This window comes from Suricata suricatta, chromosome 1, assembly GCF_006229205.1.
Source record: "Suricata suricatta isolate VVHF042 chromosome 1, meerkat_22Aug2017_6uvM2_HiC, whole genome shotgun sequence".
NCBI classification, from domain to species: Eukaryota; Metazoa; Chordata; class Mammalia; order Carnivora; family Herpestidae; genus Suricata; species Suricata suricatta.
In genome coordinates, this window is record NC_043700.1 from 112520272 (window position 1) to 112538465 (window position 18194).

The 18194-nt window shown below is 33.4% G+C and overlaps 1 protein-coding gene across 3 annotated transcripts in view; it reads left to right on the plus strand.

The window, feature by feature from the left end:
* SLC9B1 (solute carrier family 9 member B1) overlaps window positions 1-18194 on the plus strand; it is a 68545-nt gene that overhangs the window by 17157 nt on the left and 33194 nt on the right. For 2 of the 3 annotated variants that reach the window (XM_029942562.1, XM_029942568.1), the window contains exons 3-6: window positions 1474-1612; window positions 15445-15462; window positions 16367-16537; window positions 17739-17881. In XM_029942562.1, the coding sequence (XP_029798422.1) occupies window positions 1474-1612; window positions 15445-15462; window positions 16367-16537; window positions 17739-17881 (471 nt within the window). The remainder of the gene's footprint in view (window positions 1-1473; window positions 1613-15444; window positions 15463-16366; window positions 16538-17738; window positions 17882-18194) is intronic. The other variant, XM_029942574.1, reaches the window with a different exon arrangement.

The following is an 18194-nucleotide window of genomic DNA, read 5'->3' on the forward strand; positions in this document are numbered from 1 at the left end:
GAATTCGATTTGCTAGTATCTTGTTGAGTATTTTTGCATCTGTATTCATTAAGGATATTGGTCTGTAGTTCTCTTTTTTGGCTAGGTTCTGTCTGGTTTGGGTATCAAGGTGATGCTGGCTTTGTAGAATCAGTTTGGAAGCTTTCCTTCTATTTCTATTTTTTGGAATAGTTTGAAAAGAATGGGTATGAGCTCTGCTTTAAATGTCTGGTAGAATTCCCCTGGGAATTCTTTACTTTTTTTAAAATAGAAAGAGGTTTCTATAGTTCTTAAAGGCTCAAAAATTCTTTTAAATATTAAATATATAAAATATTTTCATTGATTCTAATTATTTTACTTCTCTGTAAAGACTTCATCTTAGTCTATGTCAATTTATTATGTATTCTGAACTAATAAAACTTAATACGGTGACTGTATATGAACTTTCACTTGCCTGAATCAAAATTCACCTTTGTGTCTCTACTTGGCCCTTTTGTATAGTGACAGACTTTCCAAAAAGTCTCTATACCAAAACTTCGACAGATTAATTTTGATTAGTTTTAAAGATCTTTGATATTAAAGAGCTACATAATTCATTTATCTCAGCTGCCATGGTGCCTCTGTTTCCCAAGTCATTAAATGTTTCCTCTTCCCTTCCTTAATCTGTCCATGCCTCTAGCCTTCGTTACCATTTCTTGTGACAATGCACTCTCTCCATACACAGTGTTGGCCTGTTTGTGCACATGAGAATACCGGCATACACACACACACACACACACACACACCATGACGATAGTACGGCAAATTTGAAGATCTTTATTTTAGGGTTAACTCCTGTTTTGTTTTGTTTTGTTTTCATTTTCTTGTTTTGTTTACCTTGGGAGAAGCTTCTCAATATTCTCACAAACTAAGTTAGTTTCCTAAATCAGCAGTTTCATAATTAGACTAACTACCATTTAAAGCCTGGAAGACATAGCTAAACTCATGAACTATCTAAGGATGTTACCTGTAATTAATAGGGGAGGCATGAGCCTTGAATTTCTGAAAGCTTGATCTGTTTTTCTCATTTTTTCCAGTTATATACTTTTTCAAATGAGATGAGCCCAAGTAGAATTTATATTTCACCGTCTTTCCAGCTCAGTTGTATTTTCATTCTACAAAAGTTTTATGAAATAATCTTTGGAAATAAGACTGAAAAGGGAAACTGTTAATTATTCCACTTACACTATAGGTTCACGTATTGAAGATGCATAAACCACAGATGAAAGTGGTAGGAACTCAATTCTGTAAAAGATAAATCAAGGTGCTCTTCAAAGTACACTCCTGTGACATCCCCAAATACCTAATGATATAATGCATGAATATTCTTTTATATGTGTAACTCTCCATGGTAACAGTACTAATATGAGCTTAATTATGAGATTTGGTGGTTTTGTACATTCATAAAATTGGATGGAAAGTGTATTTCTTAAAAGATTCCCTGTTTTATTTCAGATTCTCAAAGATAGCAGTATTATTGAGCTTGAAGAAACTAAGGAAATTGTCTTGTCACAAACAGAGGAAACAAAATCACAGATGGAAAAGATGAGTTATTGTCCTCCACAAGGAAAATGGAATAAAGCTATTACAAACGGTATGTGAAATTAGAAATGTAAGTGGAGAAAAAATGAGTGGTATATTTGATAAATATTAAAACACAAACCAACAAAGCCACTGCTTAATCTATATAAACCAGATCAAGTCAGCTATTTGCTTCAGTTCTTTTACAAGCAATATGTAGACAATTAGGAAATATTTCTTTAACTCTGCCAAAAAAACAATAATAATTGCTTAACAGATATAAATTTAAATATTTTCATGACTTTTAAAAAAAAATTTTAAGTAGTTTATTGTCAAATTAATTTCCATACAACACCCAGTGCTCTTCCCCACAAGTGCCCTCCTCCATCACCACCACCTCTTTTCCCCGCTCCCCTTTCAACCCTCAGTTCATTTTCAGTATTCAGTAGTCTCTCAAGTTTTGCGTCCCTCTCTCTCCCCAACTCTCTTTCCCTCTTTCCCTCCCCCTGGTCCTCCATTAGGTTTCTCCTGTATTCCTGTTAGACCTATGAGTGCAAACATATGGTATCTGTCCTTCTCTGCCTGACTTATTTCTCTTAGCATGACACCCTCGAGGTCCATCCACTTTCCTACAAATGGCCATATTTCATTCTTTCTCATTGCCATTTCATGACTTTTTATGTTAAATCTTGAGTATTAGAAACAGCATTGATTAAATATTTTTATTTAAAACATACTTTTGATATTTAATTTTAAGTCAGCTGGAAGGAATATTATACTCCTGGCAATATTAAGGTTCTTAATAAAATTAGAACTAAATTTTAAAACAGCTACTGCCTTGAAGAAGTATATAAAACTTTCTTTCCCTCTAAATTTTAAAGCATCTCATTATCAAATAATTTTATATGATATAAAAATGATACCTTATGTCTTATTTGGAGAAGTGTCTATTCATATCTTCAGCCAATTTCTTAACTGGATTATTTATTTTTTGGGTGTTGAGGTTAGTAAATTCTTTATAAATTTTGGATACTAACCCTTTATCCAATGTAATTTGGAAGTATCTTCTCCCATTCTGTTGGTTGTCTTTTAGTTTTGTTGATTGTTTCCTTTGCTGTTCAAAAGCTTTTTATCTTGATGAAGTCCCAATAGTTCACTTTTGCTTTTATATCCCTTACCTTCAGAGACGTGTCAAGTAAGAAGTTGCTGCACCTAAAGTCAAAGAGGTTGTTGCCGGTTTTCTCTTCTAGGATTTTAATGATTTCCTGTTTCATATTTAGATCTTTCATCCATTTTGAGTTTATTTTTGTGCATGGTGTAAGAAAGTGGTCCAGTTTCAGTTTTCTGCATGTTAGTCTCTCGTTCTCCCAGCACCATTTGCTAAGGAGACTGTCTTTATTCCATTGGCTAGTCTTTCCAGCTTTGTCAAAGATCAGTTGGCCATACATTTGTGGGTCCAATTCTGAGTTGTCTGTTCTGTTTCCTTGTGGTGTATATTCTGTTTTTGTGGCATTACCATACTGTCTTGATGATTACAGCTTTGTAGTACGAGCTAAAGTTTGGGATTAACATCAGTATTTTTAAGGTTCTGAATCTAAATTTGAGCATCTGACAGTATAAGTGATTGGACTCCTTTGTAAATATAATTTCTGCACATAGATCTTAGATGCACATTCCCACGACCTTATACATTATATAGTGAACAGTGTCTCTACAGCAATTGTTAGGAGTAGGGTCAGGGCTTGTGAAGAGAGGAAGGTATATTGGTCACCAAAGATTATCCACTGAGACTGAGGAATGCAGTTTGCTCAGGAATAATTTAGGAGTTTTATAAACACCAGTATTGAGACTACAAACATAAATACTTAGATCTATAACCAGTTTTCCCCTTTGTTTAATTTTTGAGTTTTCAAATTTAGAGAAATTTACAGGAAAGGGATCTTCCTCCTTCCTTCTATCTTAGGGGATGCATATTCTTATATTCTCTTTTCCTATCTCTCTGTCTCCATGTCTGTCCATCTGTCTGACTCTCTCTCTCTCTCACCCTACATTCACTAAAGAAACTCTTAGGACATACATATTTTAGATAGTATTTTAGATAATAGCATATATTCTAGATAATAGAGACGGAGCTGCAGTTTCTCTATATAAATCATATTTAATTCACCAATCCCATAGTGTATATGTTAAATTAAATAAATCTAACCTCTAAACCACATGCAAAAATCAGTTTCATAACTTTTAATAAAGTTTATGTCTTTTACTCACGTGGTAGCTTGCCTAGTTCCAAAGAAATGGATATTGTAGGGAAATAGTTTAGGTTTTAGATTATTACTCCATTTTTGTTTCTTTTAGGTTTACTTTCAATAAAGATTCTTTACTTTCAATAAAAATACTCTATAACTATTTTTATGAAGTTGGTTTTCTTTTAAATAAATGAAAGAAAAGCTTGATTATACATCCAGCTATGATTTTCAAACAATCTTAGGATGAGAATTTCTCCATTAAAATCTTATCATCAGTTTTTTGAAGTAAGCAGTCTTGAAAGTTTAGTGCTCAAAAATAATATCCCAGACACATCCAGTTTCTGGTCCAGCATCATCACTTCATATTAATAACATATAAAAAGCAAAACAAATTTAAAAATAGACAACTCTCTTTCATTCTATCAAAGAAGTAAGGTCATAGGGCAAATAACTGCCCCTAAAATTGGAGACAGGAATGTTGATACAGAGAATCATAACTTATCAGAGTAGAAACCTCTGCAGGAACCAGTACAAGGGTAGAATAACCTAAGTTGTTATTGACAAATTGGCTAGAAATTCTGTATGGAGAAGTGTGAGGGAGGCCAGCCGTGGTGTGGGAGACACACTTTCATGAGTTTTACCTCCAGGAGCCATCTGGCAGGGGTAGGGGGAAAGCAATCGTGCAGTATACCAGAGTTTTCTGTTCTTAAGAGTATCGTCCCTCAAAAGAAACTGTTTTATCAGAACCTAACTTATGGGGATTTTATCAGAGCCAAATTGACCTGAGAAAAGAGAAATAACCAACCTCTGCCCCCTGTAATATACCCTCCACTAGCCATCCTGTATAACCTAATGGGGTAGGAGAAAAACCTGAGAGGCACTTGTGAGTTTCAGCCTTGCAGCACAAGCTCACTAAAGAATTCTAGAGAACTCTTCTCCTCCCCTCGCAACTTACCACTCTATTACTAAAGGTCTTTTTACCTAGGACATCATATTCACTTTTAAGCAAAAAAAGGACAAAAAAAAAAACACAGCTTGAAGAGACAAAGCATCAGAACTAGACCCAGATATTACAGGTATGTTGGAATTATCAGACTATGATTTTACAACTATGACTAATATCCTCAGGGCTGCAATGGAAAGGTAAACATGTAAGAATGGACAGGTAATGTAAACAGAGAGACAGAAGTTCTAAGAACCAAAAAGAAATGCTAGAAATAAACCCTAATGGAAAGGAATATGGATTCATTACTAGACTGTACACAGCTGAAGAAAGAATCTCTGAGCTTGTGGATATGTCAGTAGGAACTTCAAAAGCTAAAATGTAAAGAGGAGGAAGAGATGGAAAAAAAAAAAAAAGAAACAGAAAATACAAGAACTTTGGGACAACTACAAAAGTAATGGGGAAGGAGAAGAGAAAAAACAGCAGAAGAAATATTTGAAGCAATAGTTACTGAGAATTTCCCCCAGATTAATGTCAGATAGAAAACCACAGATCCAAAAAGCTCAGAATTCCAAGCAGAATAAATATCATACACACACACGCACACACCACAAAGTACACCTACCTATATCATATTCAAACTACAGAAAATCAGAGATTAAACAAATCTTGAAAGAAGCCAATGGGGAAGATAACACCTTACTTATTGAGGACCAAATATAAAAATTATATCTCACTTATCCTCAGAAACAGTGCAAGCAAAAAGAGAGTGAAATGAAGTATTTAAAGTGTAACACAAAAAGCAATAGCAACACACCAGACTCGAATTGTATATTCTACAAAATCATAATTCAAAAGTGAAGGAGAAATAAAGACTTTCTTAGACTAGCAAAAATTGAGTCAGTAAACCTCCTTGCAAAATGTTAAAAAAAATTCAGGGAGAAGAAATGATATAGGTGAGAAACCCAGGTTTACATAATGAAAGAAGAGCATCAGAGAAGGAATAAGTGAAGGTAAAACAAAAATGTTTTTTAATATTCTCAAATAGCAAAAATATATTCACTGCTGGTAGCTAATGTATAAGTGAAATGAATGAAAGCAATGGTAAAACAGGAAGAAAGAATTAGGAATATTTTGTTTTTATACGGTACTTGCACTACTCATGAAGTGGTATAGTATTATTTGAAAGTGCAGTTGGATTAGTTGCAAACTCTAGGGCAACCACTAAAAAGAAAATGAAAAAAACAAGTATAACTGATATATACTTCCATTTTGTCTCCATTTTTAGTATAATAAAATGGTTAGTTCATGCCACAAAAGGCAAAAAGTATGGAAGACAAAAATAGAAACAATGCACAGGGGCAATAAATAGCAAACAGTAACAAATATGGTGGATATTAATCTAAGTATATTAATAATAGTTTTAAATGTCAGTGGTCTAAATACACCAGTAAAAGACAGATTCTCAGAGTGTATCAAAAGACCAAGATCTATAAGAAGCCACCTTTAAATATAAAGACACACATAAATTAGATGCAGTGAAAGCAGTGAAATTAGAGGATAATTTATAACATTGAATGAATATTTTAGAAAAGAATAAAAATCTTAAATCAGTCTTTTAGCTTCCACATTAGGAAACCTGAAAAAGGAGCAAATTAAACCCAATGTAAGCAGAAGAATATAACAAAAATCAGAGGAGATATCATTGAAATTGAAAACAACAGAGAAAAATCAATGAAATCAAAAGTTGGTTCTTTAATAAGATCAGTAAAATCAATAAGCCTCTAGCTAGGCTAAGAAAAAAGCAAAGACACAAATCACTAATATCAGAAATGAAAGTTACAGATCCTATTAAAAAGATAATAAAGGAATACTGTGAACAGGTTTTTGCTCACAAATTTTATAGCCAAGAAGTAATTCCTTGAAAAACACAACCTGCCAAAATACACACAAGAAGAATTAGACAATCTGAATAGGCATATATCCACTAAATAAACTGAGTCAATAATTAATAGCCTCCCAAAACAAAAAGCACAAGACCTAGATGGCTTCACTGGTGAATCTTATCAAACATTTAATGAAGAAATTATACCAATTCTCTATAATCTCTTCCTGAAAATAGAAGCAAAGGGATAGTTCCCAACTATTCTATGAGGTCAGCATTAGCCTCATGCTGAAAGCAATGACATTACAAGGAAAGAAAACTACAGATCAGTATCTCTGATAAACACAGAAGCAAAAATTCTCAACAAAATATTACTAAACCATACTTCGCAATGCATAAAAATACATCACAACCATGTGGGATTTATTCTAGATATTCAAGCTTGACTTATATTTGAAAATGAATTCTTGTAATCCATAACATAAATGGGCTAAAGAAAAAAAATCACATGATCATAACAATGGTGTAGCAAAAACATTTGATAAAATCTAACATCCATCATAATAAAAACTCCGCAACTTACGAATTGAGGGAAACTTCCTCAACTTGACAAAAAACATCAACTAAATATCTACAACTACCATCATACTAAATGGTGAGAAACAAAAAGCTTTCCCATGAAGATCAGAAATAAAACAATAATGCTCTCAATATTCCTTTTCAATATCGTAGTGGAAGTCCTAGCTAAGATGATAAGAAAAGTAAATACAAAGTATACAGATTGGGAAGGAAGAAGTAAAGCTGCCTTTGTTCACAGATGACATGATTATGTGGAAAATTCAATGAATCAAGAAGAAACTCCAGGGACAACTAATAAGCAAGTAAAGGTGGCAGGATAAAACACCTCGAGGGTATCATGCTAAGCGAAATAAGTCAGGCAGAGAAGGACAGATACCATATGTTTGCACTCATAGGTCTAACAGGAGAAACCTAACAGAGGACCATAGGGAGGGGAAGGGGGAAAGAGAGTCGGGGAGAGAAAGGGACACAAATCATGAGAGACTATTGAATACTGAGAACTAACTGAGGGCTGAAGCGGGAGGGAGAAGGGGAACGAGGTGATGGTCATGGAGAGGGGCACTTATGGGGAGAAGCACTGGGTGTTATATGGAAACCAATTTGACAATAAACTATTATTTTAAATAAATAAATAGTTTTCCAAAGTAAAGGAAAAAAAAGGTGAGTATATGAAAGTCAATTATTTTCTTATGTACCAACAATGAGCAAATGGAGTTTGAAATTAAAAATACATCACTATTTACATTATGTCCCTAAAAATAAAATACCTAGGTATAAGTCTAATAAAATATATACAAGATCTGTCTGAGTAAAACTACAAAACTCTGTTGAGAAATTTAAAAAAAAGAATTAAATCAATGCACAGATTTTTCTTGTTCATGGAATACTCAATAATGTCAAGATGTCAGTTTTTCCCAACTTGATCCATAGAGTCAACACAACACTAATCAAAATCCCAGCAATTTACTTTGTGGATGCCAACAAACTCATTCTGAAGTTCATATGGAGAGGTAAAAGACTGAGAATAACCAATGTAGTATCAAAGGAGAAAAATTAAAAGTTGGAGAACTAATAACTAACCAACTACAAGATTTACTATAAAACCTACATTTTTACATATTTATTTACTATGTAAACCTACAATAGACAAGAGTGTGGTGTTGGGACAAGACCAGACAAATATATTAATGGAACAGAATAGAGGGCCCAGAAATAGACCCACATAACTGATATTTGATAAAGGAGAAAAGACAATTCAATGGAAGACAGTCTGATGTTAAAATGGACAAAAGACTTAGACACCTCACCAAAGAAGATGACAAATAAGCATATGAAAATATTCTCAACATAATATGTCTTTAGAAAATTGCAAATTAAGGCAACAGTAAGAAACCACTATGCACCTTTCAGAATGCCCAAATTCCAAAACACTGACACCAAATGCTGATGAGGATGTAGAGCAACAGGAACTCACATTTATTGCTAGTAAACATGCCAGTGGTACAGCCACTTTGGAAAACATTCCACAGTTTCTTACAAAATTAAACATACTCTTACCATATGCTCCAGCAACCGTGCTCCCTGGTACTGTTTACCAAAATGAGGTGAAAATTTATACCCACAAAAACCTGTTCATATGTGTTTATAGCAGTTTTGTTCATAATTGCCAATTTGTGTGTGTTAACCCTTGCCCTGTTTTTTTCTCTAAAACTCTCATAAACATTTTTGTTATTGACAGTGCCTTATTGAATTATAATATTGTTAACATTCTACAAAGACTTAAATGTGCAGCTCCATGAATTTTGACAAATGTATATAGAGCTCTGTAGCCATCACTCACATCAAGATAAAATAGAAGAGTCTTGCAGCAGTATAACTTTATTTATTCCTCCTCTGCCCTCTGTGCTAGATTTATATATATATACATATTTACTTGTACATTCTTATTTTACTTCTACATTTACATATATTTTTTACTTCTACACTTGCTTTTAAAAAAAGCCAAAAAGTCTCTTTTTTCATTAAAAAAAAGTCTCATATTTATCTACATATTTACATTCTCTGGTTCTCTCCATTTCTTTTTGGCAATCTGGGTTCCCATCTAGAATTCTTTCCCCTCACTCTAAAAAACTTCTTGTAGTTTTTCTGTTGTTGTTTTGTTTTGTTTCATTTTGTTTTTATAGTATAAGTCTTCTAGCATTCTTTTAGCTTTTATTTGTCTGAAATTTGCTTTAAAAAAATTTAATTGAGGTATAATAGACATATAATCTTATATTAGTTTCAGGTGCACAATATAATGATTCTATATTTGTGTATGTTGCAAAATGATCAACACAATAAGTCTAGTAAACATCCATCATCACACATAAAAACCTTTTTTTTTTCTTGTAAGGAAAATTTTAAGTTCTACTCTCTTAGTAACTTTCAAATATATAATACAGTATCCTTAACTATAGTCACCATGCTATACATTATATTCAACTACTTATTTATTTTACAACTGGGAGTTTGTAACTTTTGACCCCCTTTACCCATTTTGCCAACCCCCCCTTCTGGCCACTACCAGACCCCTGTGTCTGTAAGCTTGGTTTTATGGGTTTGTTGTTTTAATTTTTAGATGCTATATATAAGTGAGCATGCAGTGTTTGTCTTACTTAGTCTGACTTATTTCACTTAGCATAATACCTTTAAGAACCATCCACATCATCTCAAATGACAAGAGTTTCTCTTTCTTTTTTTCTTAGAGAGTTTATTTTTAAGTAATCCTATACCCAACATGAGGCTCAGAGTCACAATCCCAGAATCAGGAGTCACATGCTCCACTGACTGAACCAGCCAGGCACCCTGCGTGAAAAATATTCCATTTTTATATTATATTATATATGGCTATTGAAAATAATGCTACAGTAAACATGAGGGTGCATGTATCATTTTAATTACTGTTATCATTTTCTTTGGATCAATACTCAGAAGTAGAATTATTGGACCATATGGTATTTCTATTTTCCTTTCTTCTTGAATAAGTTTTGGTAATTTGTATCTTTCTAGGAATTTGTCTATTTTATCTAATTGTCTAATTTTTTAGCTTTAAATTATTTGTAATATTTTCTTAGCATCATTTTAATTTTTGTAAGGTCTAAAGTAATGTTTCCTCTTTAATTCCTGATTTTGGTAATTTATAGCCTCTTTGTTTACCCTTTGTCAGTCTAGCTAAAGATACCTATTTTATTGACCTTCTCAAATAATATTTATTTTATTTTTCTCTAATATTTTTCTTTTCTATTTAATTGTTTTCCACCAAAATATTTTTTAATTCATATATTCTACTTACTTTTGGTTTGATTTATTTATCTTTTTTCCTGAGTTGTTAAGATGAAAGTTTTTGTTGTCAATTTTAGATAATTCTTTCTAACGTTTTTTAAAACTATACATTTCCATCTGTGCACATCACATCCCATTAATATTGATATGCTTTGTTTTCATTTAAATTTACTTTAAGATATGTTATATTTTCTCTTGTTTTTACTTCTTTGACTCATGAATTACTATTTGCATGATCTATCTTTTTCATCTTTTTACATTCAGTTTATCTTTTTCATCCAAAGTAAGTTTCTTATAGAAACCATATAGTTGGATCTTGCTTTAAAAAAAAATCCAGTATTACAATATTTGCCTTTTCAATATAAACCATTCAAATATAACATAAATATTGATATGACTGTACTTATGTCTACCATTTTGTTCCTTATTTTCTACAAATGTCATGTCTTTTGTTTTTCTGTTCATTCTTTACTACTTCTTTTGTGCTAACCAAGTATTGTTAGGGCACTATTTAAATTTCCCTATTGACATTTTAGCTATGTTTTAGAGGTTTTAGTTTTAGTGGTTTCTCTGGGGATTCTAACCATCATCTTCAACTTTTCACAATCTACTTCAGTTTAGTATTGACTTAATTCCTGTGTTATATAGCAGGTTTGAGCACATAGACCTCTATATGCTATAAATTCATAATATTTTTTTATTATTGCTCTTAACAATCTTTGTTTTTTTAATGAAGAGTTGAAATGAGATTATATGTGTGTGTGTGTGTGTGTGTGTGTGTGTGTATTTTGTACTTAGGTATTTATTTGCCATATCCAGTACACTTTATTGCTTCTTATTGATCCACATTACCATCTTGTGCCATTTCCATTCAACTTAAAGCATTTTCTTTAGTATTTCATTAGTAAGGGGTGAATTTTTCCATTTTCCTTTGTCCAAAAATGTCTTTATTTCAGCTTTACTTCGGAGAACAGAGGTTTGTTTGTGTGTTTGTTTTTTAGAGAGAGAGCAGACACACACACAAATTGGGGGTGAAAGAGAGAGAGAAAGGAGAGAGGGTCCACGCCAATGCAGAGCCCAACGCAGGGCTCAATCTCACAACTGTGAGATCATAACCTGAGCTGAAATCAAGAGTTAGACACCTAACCAACTGAGCCATGCAGGCGCCCATGAAAAATGGTTTTACTAGATATTGAATTTTTAATTGACAGCTCTTTTTCTCCATTTTTGAAATGTCACTCACTGCCTTTTGGCCTTTATTTTTTCTGATGAAAATGCTGCTGTTAATTGCATTATTGTTCCCCTGTACATAATAACACATCTTCTTGCTACTTCTAAGATTTTCCTTTTGTATTTTGGTGTCAGAAATTTGATGATGATGTTGTCTCTAGGTATGGATCTCTTGTACTTATTCTACTTGAAATTTGTTGGGCTTCTTAGTCCATAAGTTAATGTTTTTTATTAACTTTGAGAGGTTTTCAGACATTATATTTTCAAGTATTTTTCTGCCTCTTTCTCTCTTTCTCTTCTCCTCCTGGGACTTCCTTTATGCATACGTTAGTACTCTTGATAGTATTCTATAGGTATCTGAGGCTCTGTTCATTTTTCATTTTCTCTCTTTTCCTTTTGTCTAACAGATTGATTAATCTCTCTTGACCTTGAACTTATAGTCAAGTTCACTGATATTTTCTTTCACAAGATCAAATATGCTGTTGAGCCTCTCCAGTCAACTTTTCATTTCAATTCTTATACATTTCAATTCCAGATTTCCATTTTTAAATAAATTTTATCTCTTTATTGATATTCTCTATTAATTGATACCTTGTCCCCTTTTCATTATTTAAACCTATTTATAATATCTGTTTTGAAAACTTTGGAAATTGCACCTGGACTTACTCACTCAGTATCTATTGACTGTTTTTTCGTCTTGAATATGGTTTGTTTTTTCCCATTTCTTTGCATATCTAGTAAGTTTGGGCTGAAAATTAAACATGTTAGTTACACATATGGCAACTTTGAATTCAATTTTATTTTTTTAAAAGTTTTCATTATTGTTGTTGGGGCAATTTGCATGTAATTAAACTGTGGAATCATTCTGTGCCATGGTTTTACAGCAGCTGATGTCTTACTTTTTATTATTTGTTTTTAGCCTATCTTCCTAGGGGTTTCTCTTTTGTCTGCTTAGCTTAATAGTCACCTGATGATTTGAGGGAGACATTGCATTCAAGCCAGTTAGGTTTCCACCCTCTGCCAAGTGATCCCTTAGGTGGATGGAAGAATGCATTCAGAATTGCCGCTGGTCATCAAGTCTCACATCATTTTTTACTTTTTGCCATACTCTCAGGAATCCTCTATACTTGCATACACATACATCCAGTCAGCCATGCATGTGTGGAGAACTCACTTCAGCCTTTCTGTGATTCTGTCATATCCAAGATCTCCCACTTAAATTTTTACCATCTCTGCCACTCATCTCAACTTGAACTGCAACCTCAAACTAGCACTACGGCATGTTTGCTCTGCCTATTTTGAAACCAATCCGTCACTTCTACCCAGCAAAGTTAGGGTTTTCTCCCTCCACTCCACATCAAATCTCTCCTTCCTCCTCTCACAATAAAGTGGCTAGTTTTTAAGCTAGCTCCGTGGTGGTAAACCAACACTTTTTCCCAAATGAAGTAAGTTGGGAGATGAGGGGAGGAATGATAGCAATCCCAGGCAGGAAGGCCTCAGACTTTACCCAGTCCTACTTAAAACCCTAGCTTTTCTTTCATTGGTCAATTTTCAGGGTCCTAAAATGATTGGTTTGTTGTTGTTTACAGACTTATATGGAGGGATATTTTTGTTGAGATAAATTGCCTATCTCTTCAGTCATCATTATTGACAACTACCTTCCCACTTATTTTTATATCCCCTGATTAGCAATTTTGATTAATAATGTGTTCAAAAATTGGTTGGATTAACCTACATGTTCACATATTTCTTTGTACATCTTTTTTTTGTTCTTATGTCCTCATTCCTAAAAGATATCCCTCAATAGTTTTTGTTTTCAGTGAAAGTGGAATATGTTCTTAGATGTATTAACTTGACAATATCTTTAATTTGTTTTTTGCTTGAATGATAGTTTAACTAGCTGCAGAATTCAACGTTGGATATTTTATCCTTGCACTTTGAAGACTTTATTGTCCACCTTCCATTGTTGCTATTGAGATTTGAGAAACTGCTCCAGTGTTTATTTTTTTTAAGATTATCTTTCTCTCTATAGATTCTTTAAGATCTCATTTTTGTCTTTGGTGGTCTGTGGTTTCTCAACATTATGTCTAAGTATCTATTTGAATTTAATCCTGAGTGAGAACTCATTTTGCTTCCTGTGCCCAAATCAATACAGAAGTGGTTAAAAGCATAATTTTTAAGCATAAATCTTTAAGCCTATTATTTTCTTAAATATTCTCTCTTCTTTACTACTTCTCTTCTGTTTCTGGAACTAGAATTTGGTGCATTTTATACCTTTTCCAAAATTTAAACATCTCATATTTTCCATCTCATTTTTTCTTTCTATGTAAAATTCCAAGTAATTTCCTCATATCTGCCAGTTTGCAAAATTTCTCTCTTCAGTTGTATCTTTTGTTGTTTAAGTTATGAATTTTGTTTTTAATTTCAGTAATTGTTTAGTTTCTCTATAGATGTTCTATTGATTCCTTTACAATGCTTCCAGATATTTCTTTTACTATGATTTTAGTCTTTTTTAAGTGTCTTGAGTTTCTTTGAAAATACATACTTTACAGTGGCACCTGGGTGGCTTAGTGGGTTGGGTATCCAACTTGTAGCTCAGGTCACGATCTTGTAGTTGGTGAGTTCAAGCCCCACACTGGGTTCGTTGCTGTCAGCCTGTCAAGCACGGAGCCCACTTTGGATCCTCTGTCCCTCTCCCTTTACCCCTCTTCCACTTGTAGTCTCCCAAATATAAATAATTTTTTTTAAAAAGGAAAGAAAAGGAGGCACCTGGGTGGCTCAGTTAGTTAGTTATCCGACTTTGGCTCAGGTCATAAGCTGATTGGTGATTCGTGTGTTTGGGCCCCATGTCGGGATCTGTGCTGACAGCTCAGAGTCTGTAGCCTGCTTCAGATTCTGTGTCTCATTCTCTCTCTGCCCTTCCCCTGCTCACATTCTGTCTCTCTCAAAAATAAATATTTTTAAAAATTTAAATAAAGAAAAGAAAATGCATACTTTTCAGTGTCTGTCTAATGGTTCTATTAACTGAAGTTTTCAGATATTTAATCCCATTCTTTGTTGTATCTTTCAACTTTTCACTCACTGGAAATTACTTATTTGTAAGTTTTTATCTTAAATTCAGATTCAGTGGGGTTTATGCAGTTTGGAATCAGGAGTGTCTATTGGGGATATCTTGAACTAGAATCTACTAACTGCTCAAGGCATAGTTCCATGGGAAGATACTTTTTATGCAGTGTTTAGGATTTGAGGATTCCCAAACCAAGCCAATCATGTAAATTTGACACCTAACCTTAAGTTAGTTGAGGCCTAATAATATATATGAATTCCCAGAGGTGATTTTGCCACCTAGACACCAGCTAAGACAAACAAACTACCTAGTCTTTTTCCTTTATCAGTAGAATAGTATCTTCTGGTCCATTTAGTAAGTGTGCGGTCCTTCAAGTGTTCTTTTTTTGTGGGTGGCAATAGTCAGAGTGGAGGAACAAGAATCTTTGTTCTAACTTTTTGCCTTGAGTTTGTCAAAATCCTCCTCTTCCATTCTGCCAGTTTTATGCAGCCAAAAAGGAATCACAGCTAAAAAAAATACATTTAAGCTGTTCTGAGAACCTGAAAAAGTATTAGAAATTATGATTTATAGTAAAAGACAGTAGCTATTTAATTTGCAGATGGCAATTTACACTGTAACCATTTGTCCTTTGCAGAAACTTATGGATTCTCGGGTGAGTAGGACCTTTCTTGAGTGTCTAGTTGCCAGAAAGATGTCTACTAACTTATCCTTACTCACACTATCTACCTGTACTTCCTACATATAACCTAAGATATTTTATATTCTCCCAAAGACCGAGTTCACTTTCTTCCTAGCCATTAACTCCCTTTAATAATTTATGCCAAATATCAACTGAATTATTCTTTCAGCACAAAGATTTAGTCTGTTCCTGTTTTTAAAAGTTGGCACTCTGCCATGGTCATCTACTATTAACTTGAGAATTCTTATCACAACCAATTATCTTTTTATTCATGATGCAAAGGCTACTCTAAAATATAAAATGAAGTAAAGCTCATCATATTGCCATGGAATTTTTTAAATGTCATAATTTATGAGAAATGCTTAATGCTATAAAGGATTCACATATTCTTCCATTTTTAAATTTTTTATTTTGAGAGAGAGAGAGAGAGAGACTGAACATGTGTGAGTAGGAGAGGGCCAGAGGGGGAGGGAGGGAAAGAGAGAGAGAGAGAGAGAGAGAGAGAGAATCTTTAGCAAGCTCCATGCTCAGTGTGGAGCCTGATGCACGGCTTGATCCCATGACCATGGGATAATGGTCTGAGCCAATATCAAGAGTCAGTCAGATGCTGAACCCACTCAGCCACCCAGGCACCCCTTAAAATATTTTTTAAAATAATAGTACTCTTTTAAAAACTTGTAATAAATTGACAAGGACCTTGGAATATATGTTAAACAGATATTTCTTCAACCATAGTAGCAAGCAACATTAGTCTATGCTATGTATCATTATATAGGACTGGCTATTAATATGATATTTGATAAAATAGAATCACTTTTTGTATGTATGTACCTATATCTATGTAGATATATAGATCTGTGCTTTTTTTATCTTTCAGGAGTTGCACTTTTTATGATATGGTGTGTAGCCTGGTCATTCTCAGGCAGTGAAGTCCTCCCTGGTGGAAATTTATTTGGACTATTAATTATTTTTTATAGTGCCACGATTGGAGGGAAAGTTTTGGAACTTATTAGAATACCTTCAGTGCCTCAACTTCCACCTCTTCTTGGTAAGTGTACAGTAAGCTCTTATTTCTTTGTTATTGACTACATCCATATTATGAACATACTCTAGTCAGAATACATATAATTTAGAAATATTTTAATGTAATATGATCTTGATAGCTTCTTTATATATTTACTATATATGTGTATATATAGCTCATTTATAGAAGTATTTATTCTCTCTGTATACAAGCACACAGATTTTTTTTCTGAAATATTTTTGAAACAATTTAAATATACTCAATATATGATTCCTGTTGCCTTCTTGTTTAATAGGACATTTTAAAATTAATTTTAAATATATTATAGAAAATGAAACGTTTGGAAAAGACTGAATTTTTCTGTAGATAACCTAAGTCAAATACAATTACAAGATTCAAATACTGTAATGATAGGGCACCAGAAAGTTTATGGTTTTTGAGTAAGCTGTTTGGGCACCTCCACTATGCATATTCATGGATGCGTCATCTGTCTAACCAGTATTATATCCTCTTTCTTCATTATCATTATTATATAACTCTCCATCTGGACAGAGGAAAATATAGTGGAAGAACCTCTATCAGTGGTGTCTCATATCTTCTAAATATTCAGTACACCCAAATATTCCATACACTGTGAGTAGAGATCATTGCTACATCCTATTGCTAATACCCTTTCTATGTCCACAACACCCTTTTAGCACCTGCTAAGTATTCATTGAACCTTTTTTTTCTCTCAAAAACTTCTACTCCTACCCTAGCTTAGCTCTTTGTTTTCCAACTCTTCTATGGACTATGGCAGAGCCTCCTAATTGTTATCGCCTCTAGTTTTATGTCTGTCTAAGTCATCAAAACCATCACATAGAAAATACAAGACTCATTATGTTCCTTCCTCCTAAAACTTTCTCATGGTACATTACTCTGCAAAAACAGCGGGAATGGAGGCTGCAGGGGGGCTGGCATTATATTATCTGATTCCTCCTGCGCATCCTCTCACTCAATCCTTGTCCTTTTTTGTTTAACAACACTGAATCACTTGTTTTAGCCCTTTGAGATATGTCATTTCTTATCTCCATTTCTTTACTTATGCTACCTTCTCTACTTGTATGTAATCTGTCCTTCACCAAAGTAATGATGTAATGTGTTTGGAGAAGGGAAATTAAACATTTCTCTTTTCTAACTTAGAAAAATGAACTGAATCAGACATATTTTATTTTCTTTTTTTAAGGGATGTTACTGGCAGGTTTTACCATCAGGAATGTTCCATTCCTCAGTGATTACATCCATATTAATAACACGTGGTCTTCAACTTTAAGAAACACTGCCCTTACCATTATCCTAATACGAGCTGGGCTTGGACTCGATCCACGGGTAGGTTTTCAACTATATCTTAAATAGAGATATTTTAAATATTAGAGGCTGGTAGAAAATAAAAAGAGGCAGAATTTCTGTTATAACTGTTCCAAGTAAAATCTGTAAGCAAAACTAAGATAAAGAACAAATATTTTGCAGAAATATTGGCATCTTATAATTTCTACTTCTGGTGATCATTATTATTGATATGAAGAGAAGTAACTGTGATGGAAGATCTCTATTAGAAATCATCTTTAATTATTTGCATAGAGATAAATGTTCCTTGTACAGCATTTGTTTTGTTTGGGAGCTGTGGCTTTTCTATGGAGAA